Raw genomic sequence first — 18,101 nt, 5'->3', positions numbered from 1 at the left:
GGTTAGGGTATTGAATAATATTTATGGGGTCTTGAGTAATATTTCCTCAATTCATTGTTTTCTGAGATTTCAGTGATTGTTTTTAACAGAGGAGGAAAGGAGGGAGGAGGAGGAGGAGGAGAGGAAGGAGTAGGAAAGGGTGTAAGGAGGAAGGAAGGAAGGAGGAGGAGGAGAGGAAGGAGTAGGAAAGGGTGTAAGGAGGAAGGAAGGAGACATACTAAGTATATATGGTAAAATAACGTAAGGACAATATTCTAATAAACACAAACTTTTTTATCAATTATTAAAACAAAAATATTAACACACAAAAAAATGCTGAATGAAAAAGTTAAACAAATGGTAAATGAACAAGAGAGAATGGTACACTGTGTTCTGTTTGGTCTCGTGTTGTAGTTTAATCCCCAGCACCTGCACTGTTAACCTTCACTACATCCAAACATTCATTTATTTGGTAAAGGTAAACTGTTAGGGAGTAATTAATGGCAAACTCTACCTGGCCTACATGAAAAAGAGCAGAAAATATATTGCTGTGTTTTCGGTGTGGTTTTTTTTTTTTCATTTATTCAATTCGGAAGTGGGTGTTTCAGTAAAATTAAATAAATCGGATTAACAGGCGTGTGTGTGTGTGTGTGTGTGTGTGTGTGGGAGAGAGAGCAGGTGGTGGGTGTGGTGTGTAGTTTATAACCCGATTGTAAATAAGTTCTTTCGTGGTTTCAATCCTTTTCTGGAGTCTTATTACATCTCCCCCTCCCCTCCATCACACCCACCCCCCCATCCCTCTTACCGTGTCCCTCCTCCCTCCCCTCCTTCCCTCCCCCTTCTCTACTACACCTGCCTCACCTACACACACACACACACACACACACACACACAGGCCACCACGAACACTCAACACACCATCTGGCATTTTCCCCTCTCCTCTTATTGTTCACTACGATTCACCAACTCTCAGAGATTCACCCCACATGCACAACGCCAGGGTAGGCAATCAACATCGCCTGTCGTTTAACTCCACCAGTACAGACTCGAGCTATAGCCTTTCCCCACCTAACTTTCCATCGTGTTCTTCACCTGTAAACAAACATTCCTGAAGGTATAACAAGCAAGTCATTAAGATACACAGGTAAAATGGTAGCCATTACTTAAAACACTTAACCCGGGTTTATTTACGTCAACTTGTACCAATTTTAAGATTATTGTGAGTATATTCTAATAATCTATGTCACTTTCCATTTAACTATTACAATTTATATATTTTTTGAGGCTTGATGTAATGTGGTTGAAAAATAATACAAATTGGAAGCTATGGACAATATTAATAAACATGGTCTTTTTCCTGTGTTATCTTAGTCACCTTTAAAAGTTTACATAATTTTGTTTTTTGAATAATTATCGGATTGTTAAGGTTTAATTAAAAAAAAATACTATATGCGATTGTGGTTGAAATTCTTATTACGTTTTAGTAATATATTCACCTAACGAGCTTATGTGGTGGTCGACAAACGTTCCCTGTGTGTGTGTATGTGTGTGTGTGTGTGTGTGTGTGTGTGTGTTTATGTGTGTGTGTGTGTGTGTCAATAATATTCACATTCCCTCCTGTCTCATACCAACTCACTCTCCCTCACTCTCTCCCTTCTTCTCTACCTTTCAGACACAGTATCCTCCTACTTTTTCCCTGCCTGAGAAGTTTTCCTCATATCCTGTCAGAAGACTGTCTCGTTGGTACAGTGAGAGTGTAATCCTCTCTCTCTCTCTCTCTCTCTCTCTCTCTCTCTCTCTCTCTCTCTGTGTACCCTCATCCAACGCCCACACGCCCGCCTCCATTCAGTAATCTCCCCTCTTTCCTCATCTCTCTTCCCTCTCTTCCTCCCCCTCCTTTCTCTCACCTGCGCGCGTTTTCTCCTCCTCCACCCCCACCTGTCCCTTACCTGGCCACGCCTCTTACTCTCATCTCACCTCTCTCTTACCGCACTGTTCCATCATAGGCTCCTCCCACCTCTCCCTTCCTGACCACGCCTCTCCCTCTCACACCCCGCCGAGTCCCTCACCCTCTCTCACCCCCTCACTCCTCACCTCTCCCACTCCTCCTCCACCACGCTGCTCTTCCCGTGCGCCATCATTTAAGCATCGCTGCGCCAACACGACCCGTCCCCTGCCTTGTTGCCCCGTACATGCTGGAAGCTTAAAGTGGCGCCCTCCATATACTGCAGTGTTCATAATTAGTCATCCTGCATTTGCTGAATAGTCATCCTCCTCAGCCTCACTACCATCCCCATGTTTAATTCTCATTTATCTCAACCTCCACCCTATTTCATTCTCATTCCACTGGCCCTTCAGCATCCTAATCATCTCATTTCCACCACACCTTACTCTCCCATCCTCATTCCCACCATCCCATTTCCTCACTAATTCTACCACATTCTTACTCACTCACCTCACTCATCACCTGTTGTTCCTACAGTCCCCGGAGGTGGATCAGCCAGTCTCTGATAGTGTGGGAGGTTGTCAAGTATTGTTGACCTGTGTAGATGTCATCATGTGCCACCCTCCATCGTCAACTGGCACTCTGGCACCCAATCCCTGGAGGAACCCATTGTCAGGCGCACCCCAGGGCTCTTCCGTGGCACTGTTACCAGGTGAGTTATGGCAAGTGGTTGGTTATGGCACCCGATGGGTTATGCCACCACTCAGAAGGACACCCTACTAGCCTCCCTTCCTTCATTTCATTCACCAGTAGAGAAGGTCACCCAGCCTGCAGGAAGGGGAGCCTCTATGTCAAGTTGTCTCTCTGGGGGCGTAGAGTCTTACAGGAAGAGAGAAAGAGAGAGATACTCTTTCCCACTGAACTTCTCTTTCTCTCAATTTTTTTCTCTTTTTTCTTCCTTTTTCTCTCTTTTTCTCATTTTATTTATCTCTCTCTCTCTCTCTCTCTCTCTCTCTCTCTCTCTCTCTCTCTCTCTCTCTCTCTGGGTGTTTTAATTCCTCAATCTCACATTTTTATCACTTTCTCTCTTTATTTCTTTATCTCTATATCTTTATCCCTAAAAATTTTCTCAAGGTCATTTTTAAGGGCCCATTAAAATGTTTTTTTTCCTAGTCTCTATATATATATATTTAAGTGTCTTTATATATTAATTTTATTGTGACGGATTAATTTTATATAATAGAAAATCTGATTAGCCATTTTTACCTTATTATTACCTTATTTTTTATTTATTTATTACCAATTTTTTACTGAATTTTTACCTTATTTTTTCTCTCAGGTCCAAGGTGATGGTAAGGGTTAAGGCTGAAGACAACGGGCGGATAATATCTTGTGAAGCTGAGAACGGTTTTGGCGTCGGCGTCACCACCAACATTACTCTCAACGTGCTGCGTGAGTCTGTCTGTCTGTCTGTCTGTCTGTCTTTCTCTCAGACAATCACCATAATATTCTCTTCCGTCTCACAATCATCTTCGTCTAAATTGTATCATCCACTCTGTTGTTTCATTATTATTATTTTTGTTATTATTGTCTCACATTTTCCTTCCTCTGGTTGCCTAGACAGAGTTAAATCTTGACGTTGTTTATCTTGTCTTCATTGTGTTCGTCATGTTTGTTTACGTTTGGGTTGAGTCCTCCCACACTGTCCTCCGGTGGTTGTGTCGCTCACTTGAACGTTACACACCAGAGGACTTGTTTAAATGCCTTCCACGGAATGTATCCAGACAATATACATTCTTCACTGCAGAAAATCCCCCACAAGTGTTATAATTGTTCTTCAATGTTTCCTGAGATATTTAGTTCACAAAATGAGAACATGATTAGTAAACAGATTTATTTTAATGGTGTTGATTAGTTTTGTCGGTTTGTACTGAAGGCCAGGTGTCAGGTGTTACCAGAGATAGTAAAACGATATGTTTCAATGTGGTTGGTCAGTCTAGTTCAACTGACTCCTCCCCACCCCACCCCCCCACAGAGCCTGACACCGCCCTCTCCCACTCGCCTCTCCTCTCGCACAGCTGCACTCCCATCCACTATTCCCTCTCGCACTCTAACACTCCTCCAACGGTCAACAAAGTTACCTATATTACAGACTCACCGGTGTGGGTGTTCGCTCCGTCAGGCAAACTGGATGTACTTGAAGGGGGCGATCTAACCATCACAGCTGAGGCCGCTGCCAACCCTACACCTATCAAGTAAGTTGTCGTAGGTCCTGACACTATTGACCCCTCATATGAGTTCATAGCTATATATGTACAGTACAGTAGGTCCTGCCCTATTGTCGCCCAGTTAAGTAAGTCCTTGTCAGGTTTGTCGTGACGCAATAGGGAAGATTCTGTTCTCACCAGAAAGGTCTCGGCCACAGTTAAACACTCCTCAGGTATGTTCTCCCTCCATCAGATAGGTTCTGGCCTCACCTTCCACTGAGTACTGTAGACCTTCACCCCGTCAGAGAGTTCCTTCTGCTGTCTGAAAGGTTCTTATTTTATTTGTGAAGGTTCTTATTCTCTAAGTCAGGTCCTCCTTCTGACTGGAAAGTTCTAGTCTTTTTAGAAAGGTTCTCGTCCTATCTGAAAGATATTATCATTCAATCAGAAAGGTCCTAGTTCCGCCAGAGGTCTTCATCCCGTCAGGAAGGTCTTCCTTTCCTTTGAAAAGCTTCGTCTCTTCCGAAAGGTCTGAGTGGTCTCCACCCAGCCGGAAAATTAATCAACTCGACAGTTGGTCCGCGCCCTTCAGACACATCTCCATTACCTCTGTCAGGTCCTCGTTGTCTAGCAATGAAATGTATGTCTCCATCTTACCAAACAAACAGTTCTTCGTCTTGTCAGTTCAGCTCGGGAGATATAGGTATCAAAATGACAAATAACTTTCATTGTTTCGTCTGGTTACTAAAAATGATCTGAGAAAAATGTTGGACGACACCGCTGGGTTCAAGGGCACGAGTTATTAACAGTGTTGGATCGTTCACAGGTACAGCTGGATGCATGAGACTGGGAAGGTGGTGGGAGAGATTGCTACTGGAGAAGGCAATGTCGGGGAACTTAAGCTGGATCGTGTGGGGCGTCATATGGCAGGCACATACACCGTGACGGCCACCAGCGCCAAGGGCACCATCATCGCCTCCTTCATCATCGACGTCCAGTGTAAGTGACATTTAACTCATGAAATGACATTTAGTTCTCCGTCTCTCTTTCTACTCTTGTTTTAAAGAGCAAGATGGAAATATGTGTTCATCTTTAGCCCGCCCGCCTACACGTTAAGGGGGAGCGAGTGTGTGGCTCTCGCTCGCCCATTACTGTTTAGGTCGGCGCGTGTTGTAGTTTAGGGTTGGAGTCAGTTTTTTCTGTCTGCATGATATTTGATAATTTTTCAGTTAAGATTATTTTCTTTCAATTAATAACTATCTCTCTCTGTCTGCCAACATATAATCGATCAAATATAACCCTTACTTAGAACACGTGTATATGTTGTGTGAAATACTAAACAAAAGAGACGTGAGTATAATGATTATGTTCAACAGACGGACCAGAGAACGTGACTGCAGCCTCCCGCGTGTTGGTGGACCAGAACGACACAGCCACAGTCCTCTGCTCTGCTGTCGGCAACCCCACACCTAACATCACCTGGACCAGGGTGGTTGAAGGCACCAGGTAAGTTGACAACATCACCACACCTGTCGACCAGTGTTAAAACTCCTCCCATAAAGTAGATGAGACTGGGCTGATGATTCACTCCAGGACACAGATGGTAGACGGTGTTCCTTAGTTAATGGGATAAACTACCTCGTGAATCATTGATCACCTGAGACACTGATAACACCACAACACAGGTGATAAGTGATCATAGATAACTATTAAACAGCCTGCCACTATAACCTTCCCTCCACGATGTATTACCTTCCTGAATGTTAAACACAGAATGGGTTTAGTTACATGAGTTTACATAAACAAATATTTACATAGATACTGATGATATAATTGAAACACATTATATCGTAACTTCATTGTTCTGTTTTCTTTACTTACTGGGTCTTCTTGAAGCCTTTGTGTGAGTGAAGCAATACACATTATTCACCGAATTACTCAAACGAGCGCCTGGCTTTGTAATGCCATACTTAGTTAGTTTAACAATGCAGCTATTGGAGTCGTATTAATGTTTCTAATATTACAATTCGAGGAAATGGATTTCATAAAATTTCATCTTGATTTAAACTCCCATACACGAGACGTAAAGCGTTTGTTATTGTATAATGTTTATGAATCTTTAGACATTTCTGTTCGTTTATGTTGATGTTCTTGTTGTTGTTTGTGATCACTGAGGAAGTGTTCTGGCGGGTAGTGGAGACCAGGCCAAGAGCTGTGAGGAGAAGCACAACTGAGTGTCTTTATATGTTTAGTATATGTGTGGTTCCTTGTTGATAATTACTCTCTCTCTCTCTCTCTCTGTTTTTCACCTGTGTTTTATCATTTACATTACAGACAGACCTTGTCGTGGGGTATGGGCGAAGCTCATCTGGTGGTAGAGTGGGCGGCACCCTCAGACACGGGCGTCTACTACTGCCACGCCTCCAACGTGGTCTCTTCCCCTCCCCCCGCCACCACCGCCATCGTTGTCACACGTAAGTTTACACAGTTAAAACACAAGGCGCCATGGAAGCAAAACAAACTTACCACTGAGCTCGAGAAACATTATTTTTTATGTTTACACAGAGACGGGACGAACATAACCTTCTGGGAGTTTGTTTACCTGTGTCAGTGAGTCAGCATTATGTACAGTAGATGATATATTGTGAAGAGACGTAATAAAAACAGGTCAATACATTAGTGAAAAAGGTAAAGAACATTAGCTTAGAGATAATGTTGTAAAGATGGAAGTAATGGCTGTTTGTTAAAGAAATATAAATCTTTAAAATTGTGTGGTAAGGAACTGTGAACTGAAACAGATGGAAGAAAATTAGCTTCAGCAAACATCGCCTTTAATAATTTAAGTGAGAAACATTTATTTTATTCTGAGATAAAGTTAAGTAACAGCCTCTTGTCCGTCTGTATGGTCAGTGTTGTTTGTGTGGGTCAAGTGGGGACAAGTTCAGCAGCTACCAGAGAGCAAAGAGGGCTATGGCATGTGTTACTGAGTCTGACTAAAGCAACAAAACTGAATAAGTCAAACGAGATAGGATAGGTGGATAGTGGTAGGTATGTTGTTAGGTCCCACACCTTCCTCATATTCAACAAACTACTCCTTTTCACATCTGCAGAAGGCCCCACATATACTAGCGCCAGGCTGGAGGAGGAGGAAGTGGCAGGGAAGTCATGGGCGCTGGTGGGAGGTAGTGGACTCCTGGACTGTCGCGTTAAGGCTTCTCCTCAACCAGCCTTTGAATGGATCACAGAGGACGGCCCCATCAGCGACAGCGACAGGAAGTATGACATCCACCTCCCTCAGGTACGTGTTGCAGGAGGGTCTTCACGTGTCTTAGGGTCTTCAGAGTAACGTGTCCACTTGTCTGTCTCTCTGGGCCTTACGTAGCAACACCTACAGTGATATATTTACAAACTGTTATTGAATTATTGCATCCTTACTCCCTATCTATAACTTTACCTCATCGTTTTATGTGACTTCATGTATTTGTTTTAAGTTCTATACCAATATATACTCTTTTAAGTTATCATTGAAGTGTTACATTACTAGTTTTTGTATTACTTTATTACTGTATATCGTCATCATCATCGTCATCATCACAACCATCTATTACATTGTAAGCATCACGCGTGTAACCAAACTTTGTTATGGTTCTCGTCAGCTGATGGACGGGGTGGCGGAGTGGTCATCTGTGTTGGAGATCAGGAACGTCGTTGCCAAGGACTTCACCAGCTACATCTGCGTCGCCTACAACCCCCTCGGCTCCCACACCCTCAACTACACCCTCAACCCGCCCACACACCCTGGCACGCCCCTCAGTCTCAATGTAAGCTCCTCTGCCTTCCTCCGCCTTGTGTGAAGTATATCTCCTCCTTCGTCAGGGTTTAGTTATAAGTAAACATAAATTAAACAGTCATACTACAAGTATTTTATGTGTATGTGTGATGTAGTTTAGATTATAGTTGTCTGAGTGTATCATTTATTATACATGAACTATATTAACAGTTATACATGAGCTATATCAGTAGTATACATGGTCACTATCTAGGAAATAAGATACATTGATGTGTGACGTGGTGCAGGTGACGGTGTTGAACGACACAAGTGTTGAACTGACGTGGGTGGACAACACGGCGGCGACAACCACGGCGGGATACACCATCAGATACCGGACCACAGACCAGCGACAGTACGAGGTAAGAGACGACGCCTGTCTCTTTCACTAGTTTATTAAAGTGAAGACCATAGTTATGTTTCTCTCACTGCCATCACACGTTTTGCTCAGTGTTTCTCAGTTTAATGTGTTACGTATGTTACCAGGTGAGAGACACATGACTCTTAACACTCATATATACATGTATGAGAGAGCCTTGTGTGTTTATGGGTGAGAACGCTCCAGTAAACACCTGAGGTCTGATTGTTGCTTTACTACAGAGAGAATCAATGCCAAGGTGTTTTATTTATCTTTATGTTAAATGTTTATATAAATGTTTCCTTATTATAGAAGATGTTCATTATATATTTATTAGTATATAATGTCCCGTCACACTAATGGTGATCTTATATAATATTATGTAGTTTTTATATTTTTACTCTTGCATGTACACACACACACACACACACACACACACACACACACACACACACACACACACACACACACACACACACACACACACACACACACACACACACACACACAAGAGACACACACACACACACACACACACACACACACACACACACACAGACTCACATGTAACAAAGAACAGGACATGCGTCAGTCTTGTACTGAGATAACATGTTTTGTTTCACAGAGGTGTCCTGAGAGTTCTTTAAATGTTGAGTGAATTGATTTGATTCTTTCTCTCCTCCCCACCCTGTAATAACTAGCAGTATTCAATGTACATCACTAAACATGCCACTCTCCCACCAACAAGAGTTGTATAACACCTCAGGGGTTTTATTAACACATCCCAAACTAGTGGATGGATTAAGAGAGGTGTTACTGCGTGTGTTATGGAGAGATATTTTTAGGGGAGGTTAGTGAAGTGGTACACCCTTGGCATGTTGCTTGTGTGTGTAAGAGGCTATCTCTACGTGGGAGTACAGGTGCGCTAGTTATAACACAGAGAGGAGAACCCAGGTAGACCAAGACAATAAAACTAAACCCCCCAGAATAAACCTGTTATCATCACTACTGCACCTCGGTTATCCTCTCTGGGGAAGTTAAAGGTCAATCGCACTTAACACCTATACTAATGGTCCCACACAACCACCCACCGCCACTCATTCTTACACCACTGTCACGTAACGATAGCCAATTACCTCATGATTCATACGTGGTTCCTCCCCTCTCTACCCTATCCTGCCCCTTCCCTCAATCCTGTTTACAGTTGGATGATACAAGCATGGCAAGCCAGTTCCTCATATCGAATCTCGCTCCTCCCGCTCCCGTGCAGCTGGTCGACATCCCCGGCACCAACACCTCAGGCTTGGTCATCGAAGGACTCAAACCAGGGACCGAGTATTCCTTCAGCATTCAGTCCTACAACGATATGGGTCGCTCGTACCACACCTCTCCCCCCGTCGTCATCAATATGAGTGGTGAGTGACTGGTGACTGTCGTTTAATTCACCCTAGACCAGTGGTTCTCAACCTTGTTTGTCCCATGCACCCCTTTCACCATATGTCAGAATGTCATTCCCCCCTTCTTTCCAAGTTTGTCTGCCTCAAAAAGTGCATTCCAAATAATATGCATATAATACTGAAAATCCTTTATTTTTTCCATATTAGTATCAGTTTCACCCCCCCCCCCCTGAAAACCTGAGGGGGGAAATTCCTATATCTCAATATCTGGTGACGCTGCAGCACCATCAAGCACTCTAGATTCAACCACTCGTCCTTTCAATAACCAATTTAAATACTAAACGGTTTTAATATCACCCACATATATATATTTCCCCCCTATTGGCCGCCTGGTGTACAAGGTCTCGTACCGCTGTTCGGTTTGTTCCGCTTAAACTGTTATCATGATTTAATTTTGTTAACTTCGTCATTTTTTTAAACTAATTTTATTATACAGTTGACAGCGGATGTTTTTCCAGTAGAATTTTCACCTATATCCGGGTTTCCAATATGTCTGTCTCTTTACATCCGGGTGTCCAATATGTCTGTCTCTCTACATCCGGGTGTCCAATATGTCTCTCTCTCTACATCCGGGTGTCCAATATGTCTCTCTCTCTACATCCGGGTTTCCAATATGTCTGTCTCTCTATATCCGGGTTTCCAATATGTCTGTCTCTTTACATCCGGGTGTCCAATATGTCTGTCTCTCTACATCCGGGTGTCCAATATGTCTCTCTCTCTACATCCGGGTGTCCAATATGTCTCTCTCTCTACATCCGGGTTTCCAATATGTCTGTCTCTCTCTCTACATCCGGGTGTCCAATATGTCTCTCTCTCTACATCCGGGTGTCCAATATGTCTCTCTCTCTACATCCGGGTGTCCAATATGTCTCTCTCTCTACATCCGGGTGTCCAATATGTCTCTTTCTCTACATCCGGGTGTCCAATATGTCTGTCTCTCTCTTTGTCTCTCCTTCTCTACTTATCTGTATATAAAGGAGACCAAAAACAAGATAATCATAACTAATCAGACATCACACAATCAGACATCACACAATCAGACATCACACAATCAGACATCACACAATCAGACATCACACAATCAGACATCACACAATCAGACATCACATCTCAACTTCTACTGAGGACAAACCCTTAACCACCACCCCCCCTCTCCTTTTCCTCACCTTAGATATGGTGGAAGACAAGACTGATACAGAAGACAGGCCAAAGGGGATGCCATTCGTTGTCTTCGTCCTGATTGCCGTCACTGGAGGCGTTCTGATTGTCCTGAACGTGATTGGTGTCCTGTGTTTCCTCCGCCGTCGTGTTGTGTTCCGTGGATTTAGAGGTGAGTCTTCATTTTGTCTTCTGTTGAGTTATATCAGTTCTTTGTTGATTATGTCTCATTTTCTCTATTTTTCTCTCGGGTAACTCTCTCTCTCTCTCTCTCTCTCTCTCTCTCTCTCTCTCTCTCTCTCTCTCTCTCTCTCTCTCTCTCTCTCTCTCTCTCTCTCTCTCTCTCTCTCTCTCTCTCTCTATCTATCTATCTATCTATCTATCTAGATGTATAAATTTGTACATGTTTATAATAAATTGAAAACTGTTAAACAAAATAATTTCATTCTCTTATAAAATTATGGTAGAAAATATGTCCTAAAGTTTAACATATTGTGTCATGTTATATTATTCATCGTGATAATATGTAAATGAATGGGGGTGAATATAACTGTAATTCATTTTGTTTATTGTGTGTGTTTGGCAGCTAAGACCTTCAGTTATCAGGGTTGGTGGCAGTGGGAGGATGAGCTTTGGTTATCACAAGGAATAAGTCTGTTGATTTCAGCCATAAGTGACGTTAATTATTCTTATAGGGTTTATCATACTCGTGCACGTTTGTAAAGTAAAGTAAAGTAAAGTCTTACTCTAAAACCTAAATAGTTAGTTTGTTGTTCTGATAATTCCTTCTGTTGTTATACGTGTTCATGTTATGGCAGGAACAACATAGACCAGTAAGAGGTGAAGAACACAATAGAAACTTTATTATCTCCTTAATTTTGTCTAAGTTAGCAACAGAGTGTATGGTAGTTAGTGAACATTAGCTGCTCTTCAGTACACAGAAACTTGTGTTGTGTCGTAAGCTCATCCTACCTAAAACACCTGATAATGTGAGGTGTTGTGAGGCAGATAATAAAGTTTTCTCACCATGTCAGCGTCGTCGACCAAGTCGTCGGCCTATGAGGTGCCGTCACCCTCCCTGATGGACCAGCTGTCACTCAGCTCGTCTGACGACATCCCACCGCCAGACTACGAGGTAACCCCTCCGCTCGTCCATCAGGTAACAACTCCGCTACCCGGGTCCCCTCTCTCACCTGCTTGTCCGTCATGGTGCACGCCGATAGTGTCCCACCTCAGTGTGAGGCGGGGTGTCCTCGGGGAGAGAGAGAGTTGGCTAGTCCAGGGCCACGAGAAGGCTGAGTGACTCCCAACACCACACCTCACAACTGGTAGACACTCGAGGCAAACAATGACAAACACCAATGTGCACAGTCACCCACACACACGCCCACACGCTCACACACATGCAAACACATATACCCGGGTCCTCGGAATTGGTTACCTGTACTGTCACTAGAGTTAGTTGATCTTACCGCCTGCCACACCACCACCATTAACAGCCCTTATTATAAAGGCCTAAGATCTACGCTTCCGTGTAGTTCAGGACTCAACCCTCGACCCAGGCATCGTCTCTCCCTCCCAACCTGATCCTAGCTCTCCTCTCTCTTCAACCCATAAAAAGAACCGTTTTCATGTTCTGTTCCCACAGCACCCGGAGCGCCACAAGCTTCTGGGCATTAAAGCTCAACCAACCATAGCTATGAAGTATATTTTGCTTCAGTCCTTGTTTAATGCTGTACTCCTTCTGTAAATTCTTCAAGAGCTAAAGTTCCATCACCCCCTCCCCCCGGCCTCTCTCCACTGCCTCTCCCTCTCGTCTTAAGACTATGAGTCCCCCCATCCATTCTTAAATAAACCCCACTATATTTAAATAATCTCCCTGTCATTACTCAGCATGCAGTCTCACCAGTGAATATTTTATCATAATTCTAATCGTCATCGACCTCACCCAAATACCTCCACACAGTGTCTGTTTTAGGATGACCTTCTCCAATAATCACACCTTTTAATTTCTTTCCTTTTCAGTTTTTCTAGATAAATACTTCATAAACGACAAACATTCACATCTCAAACACGAGTAACATACAGTATTTCTGATCATTCTTCCTCCCGTAACTCTCAAAACATTCTTCTCTGTGATATCTGTCTTATGTTAAAGCTTCTAATTCACACTGACACTTTCTCCTGTCAGTATTGTATTATTACCAAGACTGTTAACGCCTTTGATCTTCCTTTATTACACTTAACGATGATATCAAAGTTGTCGCCTTCATCCACCGTCTCCACACACACACGCCACCAACAGATCTAATTATCCTCTCAATCTATTCTTTTTAACTTAACTACAGAAGCAACAAACCCAGAGCTCGGTGTGTCTCTCCCACAGATATTGTAAATTATTTCCTCTATAACAACACTGATCTTCTTGTACAACACTACCTACTGTCCCATCACACCGTCCCATCACACTACCTAGCGTCCCATCACACTACCTGGGTCGTCACTACCTGCCGTCCCATCTTCACCTTGGGTCATCCTCACTGCAGATCCTGTCTTGCCTGCAGATCATCACACTACCTGCCAGTCATCCTTTTCCTGCAGGTCATCACTGCCTGGTCTGTCACTGCCTGCCAGTCTATCACCTGGGTCCCGTCACTTTTCTCTGCGTCCCATCTGCCAGGTCCCGTCACTACCTGCCAGATCTATCCTTTACCTGATCCTATCACTGCAAGTCATCCACACTACCTGCAAATCTGTCCACTACCGTCCATCACCACCTGCAGATCACATCTGCAGGTCATCACACTACCTGCCGTCATCACACCACCTGCAGATCCCGTCCACTGCCTGCAGGTCACATCACTTCTGCAATCCTGTCGCTACCTGCCGTCCTCACTACCCGTCCCATCACACTACCTACCGTCCTATCACACTACCTACCGTCCCATCACACTACCTACCGTCCCATCACACTACCTACCGTCCTATCACACTACCTACCGTCCCATCACACTACCTACCGTCCTATTCTGTTCCCTAACTCACTCCTCAGCTTGTCGAGTTAATATTGATAAAATTCCTTGCAGTAAATACCCTCCCATCATTAATTTTTACCCTTGCATCATCCTCGGTAGATTAATTCCTCTCTCTCTCTCTCTCTCTCTCTCTCTCTCTCTCTCTCTCTCTCTCTCCTTCTTGGTATTTATTCCTGTCCTTCTGTTCGTCAAGGCCGTTTAGTGTTCATTATAAATAACGCATCGCTTGTTAACTAAATATATTATGAGCTTCGTGACAACCAACTACTTGTTGTTATCATCTCGTTCAGGTCTTCGTTACTGTGTGTGTTCCGTAGTGTGTAGCTTAATGCAGGATAATGGTTCTCTTGGATTCAGTCACTGTTCAACTTGTTCAATTTTCCTGTTCACGTTCCATCTTTGTTTGTAAGAGAAAGGTCTCATTAATTACGTCCTGTTTCAACTTGCTTAATATTTAATATATATCGGTTTAATATTGCATCTTAATTCAGTCTATGAAAGAAAGAATAAACTTTTAAATTGAAAATATTGAACAAAATAAAACTTATTGTTTATTTTTTCTTCTAAAACATTAAATTATGTTCTACAGTCATCAAGTGGTTAACAATGTATATCTACGTATCTGTTTTTGTGTTTTTACAGCAGGTGATGGGCTCATGTCATCTTGATCCCTTCGGCGGGAGTCTTCAGGATATTTCTCTACCATCTGGCTCCCGCGGTACTCCCTCACTAGCCAGGAGTAGCCCCATGCTCACCTCCTCCAGCACTATCTCCAACAGCGGCGCCGACATCATCGCTCCTCCTGACGACTTCTCCAGCGGCATCGTCAACATTGGTGCTGGTAAGCCTGTCACTTGTACGGTAGGCCAGTGTGTATCGGTCAGGTCTTGTTGGCTCTGGTAACTTGTAGGTCTGTAGCCCCGGGGTGGAACTTTTGTTACTGATTTAATTTTTTCACAAAGTATTGACGTTAAGTTTCAAGCAAATAAGTAAACTTTAATGGAGGATTTTTTTTAACCATTCCTTCTGGCGTTGGCGGAAGACTGCCCAACACAGTGACGGTCAGTAGCTGAGATATGTAGAGATGGTTATACATGTGACTTAACCCCACAGAGCCGAGGTCATCCAGGGGTCAGGTGTGCGATAATGGGTGTCACTTGTATCAGAACGTTAGTATAGAGATATAAATGGCTTCTCGTAATGGCGCGTCGTTGGAGAGAGAAACTACAGTACATTAATCTGATAATATTGTTGGTGTTTCTTTCCCCAGACGACCACGAGCATCACTCCCTCCATGACGGAGACTCGTGGGCTAACCTGGAGGCCGACCTGCCAACCTGCCACCAGTCGGGTTTCGAGCGATCTCCCTTCGACCACCTCCTCTGTCACCAGTCTTCCTATGACCTTCCCAGACCCGTCGGCCACAGTTCTGCGTCAACATTCCGCAGTATGGAATCACTCCTCAACAGCCGTCCTTACCAGCCACAGCAGACCTACACCTTGCCCAGGCGTCCCTCTCAGGTCATCTTCCACGGACATCCTCACCTCCAACACGAGCGAGAACATTACCAGCAGAGGGGACGACACGTGTTCCAGTACCCGCTAGTTCGGCAGCTGTCCTCATCCGTCGACTACCAACAACCACAGACAGATGATCAGTACTTCCTGCAACAACAGCAGCGTTACCACCAGCAACCTTCATTAGGGGCCGCCATGAGCGTCCCTCCGCCCTACGCCAGCCTTGACCCCTCTACCCTGTACTCCCTTCACTCAACCTTCTTCGAGGATGGTGCCAGACCCTCAACAAGTTACTCAGGTGAGTCTTTGATGTTTCTTCAGGTCTCTCATTATCAGAACATTAAGTTAATTCCCCTAACAAGTACTGTGAAATACATCATCCAGCCACTAAGACTTTCACTGTGAGACATAACACTGGATAAAACTTTATCTAGATTTAAGGAAAAATTAAAACTCAAGTACAAGATGTAACAATTGTCTCTTATGTTATGTTTGCTGTCCTCACACTCCACCACGGCCTCAGTACTCAGTGTGATCATGTTCCTCCTCTAGACTGGCCCCCCATGTCGCCCACCTACCCCCGGGACGACTACAGGGACTCTTAAGCAGGAGGTCTCGTGTGGTGTTGGGTCCTGGTGACTTTGTTTTGTTTCACCAATACTCCGGTTGTCTTTAGTGTACAGTCAGAGTCTTCATTACATATCTGGTGTATGTACTGTACACACCAGTATCTTGGACACATTACTGGCGCTCACTTGAAGTCTAATTGTCTTCAGTGTGTACGCCCGTTTCTGCAATAAGGTGCTGGCACCATTATTAGCTTCACTGCAACACTGATTTCGTCACCCCCGTAGAGCCACGTCTTCTCTCTGAGGGTGTTTGTGTCTCTTATCACCTTCTTTGTCTCACCTCTGACGACCCAACACCGTGTCATGTGTCTACCAAACATAAGACAGAGTACAAACCGTCCGGAGACCCCGTGAGTATCAGCCAACCTCACCTTTTGTTTGTAAACATTCGAGGCAGCTCAGAGAGATGAACAATATTGTCACAGCTTAAGAGTAGTAAACTATGCTCCAAACTATTCTGATCTGTTGTGAAAATTTAAGTAGAATGATTTATCATTATCAACTAAGATAACGATACCGATTTCGTACTAAAAAAGTTGTAATTATTTATCCATCTCTTTCATTCACAAGCGTAATATATTATAATGTATACGTGTAGTATAAAGCAAGAGGAGGGAGTTAAGGCACGATAAAATTAATGTTAAATAATTACAGTATCTGACGTTATCCCCAAGTATTTGACAACTTACATTTCATCTCTAGATTCACCTACCGGATATGACCACACTGAAGCAGGCTCGGGCGGCACTGTGACCTCGACTAGTTCTCCGCGTCGTCGACCAGTACTCCAGAGCGTCGACCAAGCCTCCAAATCGTCGACCAGTCCTCCAGAACGTTGACCAGTGCTCCAGAGCGTTGACCAGTACTCCAGAGCGTCGACCAGTACTCCAGAGCGTTGACCAGTCCATCAGGAAATTGACCACTGGCTGAGGAATGAACCTCTCATGTCATGTAACAGTCGACCAGCTCCTGACGGTGTCCAGCAACACCTCAGGACATCGACATTTCATCTGAGATGTAGATCCACCTCCTGGGGCGTCGACCACTCCCACAGGCCACGTATGCTGCACCATCCTTACGAGAGGTCGACCACTTGCCGCCCACGGTATCGACTAGCTCTCCAGGGCGTCGATTTGTCTTCCAAATTGGCGACCAGTCGACTTAAGACTCCAACAAGACCTTCGTGAGTCAATGGCAGCTGATGTCGACACCACTCGTCAACTGTCCGTGGTGTTATGGCGGTCGTCCGGATGTGAAAAATAAAATCACTTTACATGTCGTATTCGTTCTCGCTTGATATTAAATGTCGCGGATTTTATCAAGAATATTTCCTTTCTGGGAATTTTATGATCCCAGACGAAATTATTATACAAATATATATATAATAATAATGCTAATAATAATGTACATAAATTACAGGGTATCGACAACACAAATAAGAAACTACATAATTGTCCATCGCAGTCCAGCATCCATCACACACACACACACACACACACACACACAGTACACACATCCATCTCATCGTCATCCAGGCGTCTATGACCAAGATATTGTATGTGACTCCAGGTGATAGAATCCAACCAGTCAACCAGTCAACCATCATGACCCCATCTACTATCACACACACACACATATGTATTGTAAAAAGACTTGACACACACACATCAGTCTCTACTACCTCGGATTAACCTCCCACAACCATCCACCCCAGCCCCCCCACAACCCTCCACCCCAGCCCCCCACAACCCTCCACCCCCCACAACCCTCCACCCCAGCCACCCCACAACCCCACCCCCAGCCACCCCACAACCCTCCACCCCAGCGCCCCACAACCCTCCACCCCAGCCCCCACAACCCTCCACCCCAGCCCCCACAACCCTCCACCCCAGCCCCCACAACACCTCCCCACAACCCTCCACCCCAGCCCCCCACAACCCTCCACCCCAGCCCCCACAACCCTCCACCCCAGCCCCCACAACCCCT

At 44.3% G+C, this 18,101-nt stretch overlaps 1 protein-coding gene across 1 annotated transcript in view; it reads left to right on the top strand.

Moving 5' to 3' along the window:
- Nucleotides 1-17,840, top strand: part of LOC121863387 (nephrin-like) — a 90,146-nt gene extending 72,306 nt beyond the window's left edge. Inside the window, exons 12-27 of the mRNA XM_042362005.1 lie at nucleotides 2,529-2,636; nucleotides 3,264-3,376; nucleotides 4,077-4,179; nucleotides 4,958-5,130; nucleotides 5,508-5,637; nucleotides 6,466-6,605; nucleotides 7,242-7,429; nucleotides 7,788-7,952; nucleotides 8,209-8,322; nucleotides 9,589-9,733; nucleotides 10,947-11,105; nucleotides 11,968-12,068; nucleotides 14,611-14,809; nucleotides 15,239-15,784; nucleotides 16,039-16,465; nucleotides 16,818-17,840. Coding sequence (XP_042217939.1) covers nucleotides 2,529-2,636; nucleotides 3,264-3,376; nucleotides 4,077-4,179; nucleotides 4,958-5,130; nucleotides 5,508-5,637; nucleotides 6,466-6,605; nucleotides 7,242-7,429; nucleotides 7,788-7,952; nucleotides 8,209-8,322; nucleotides 9,589-9,733; nucleotides 10,947-11,105; nucleotides 11,968-12,068; nucleotides 14,611-14,809; nucleotides 15,239-15,784; nucleotides 16,039-16,091 — 2,437 coding nt within the window. The 3' untranslated portion in view covers nucleotides 16,092-16,465; nucleotides 16,818-17,840. The remainder of the gene's footprint in view (nucleotides 1-2,528; nucleotides 2,637-3,263; nucleotides 3,377-4,076; nucleotides 4,180-4,957; nucleotides 5,131-5,507; nucleotides 5,638-6,465; nucleotides 6,606-7,241; nucleotides 7,430-7,787; nucleotides 7,953-8,208; nucleotides 8,323-9,588; nucleotides 9,734-10,946; nucleotides 11,106-11,967; nucleotides 12,069-14,610; nucleotides 14,810-15,238; nucleotides 15,785-16,038; nucleotides 16,466-16,817) is intronic.
- The last annotated feature ends 261 nt before the right edge of the window (nucleotides 17,841-18,101 follow it).

This window comes from Homarus americanus, unplaced genomic scaffold (assembly GCF_018991925.1).
Source record: "Homarus americanus isolate GMGI-L3 unplaced genomic scaffold, GMGI_Hamer_2.0 scaffold47464, whole genome shotgun sequence".
Taxonomy (NCBI): domain Eukaryota; kingdom Metazoa; phylum Arthropoda; class Malacostraca; order Decapoda; family Nephropidae; genus Homarus; species Homarus americanus.
Note: the sequence above shows the minus strand (reverse complement) of the source record. Positions and strands in the feature narration are given on the sequence as shown.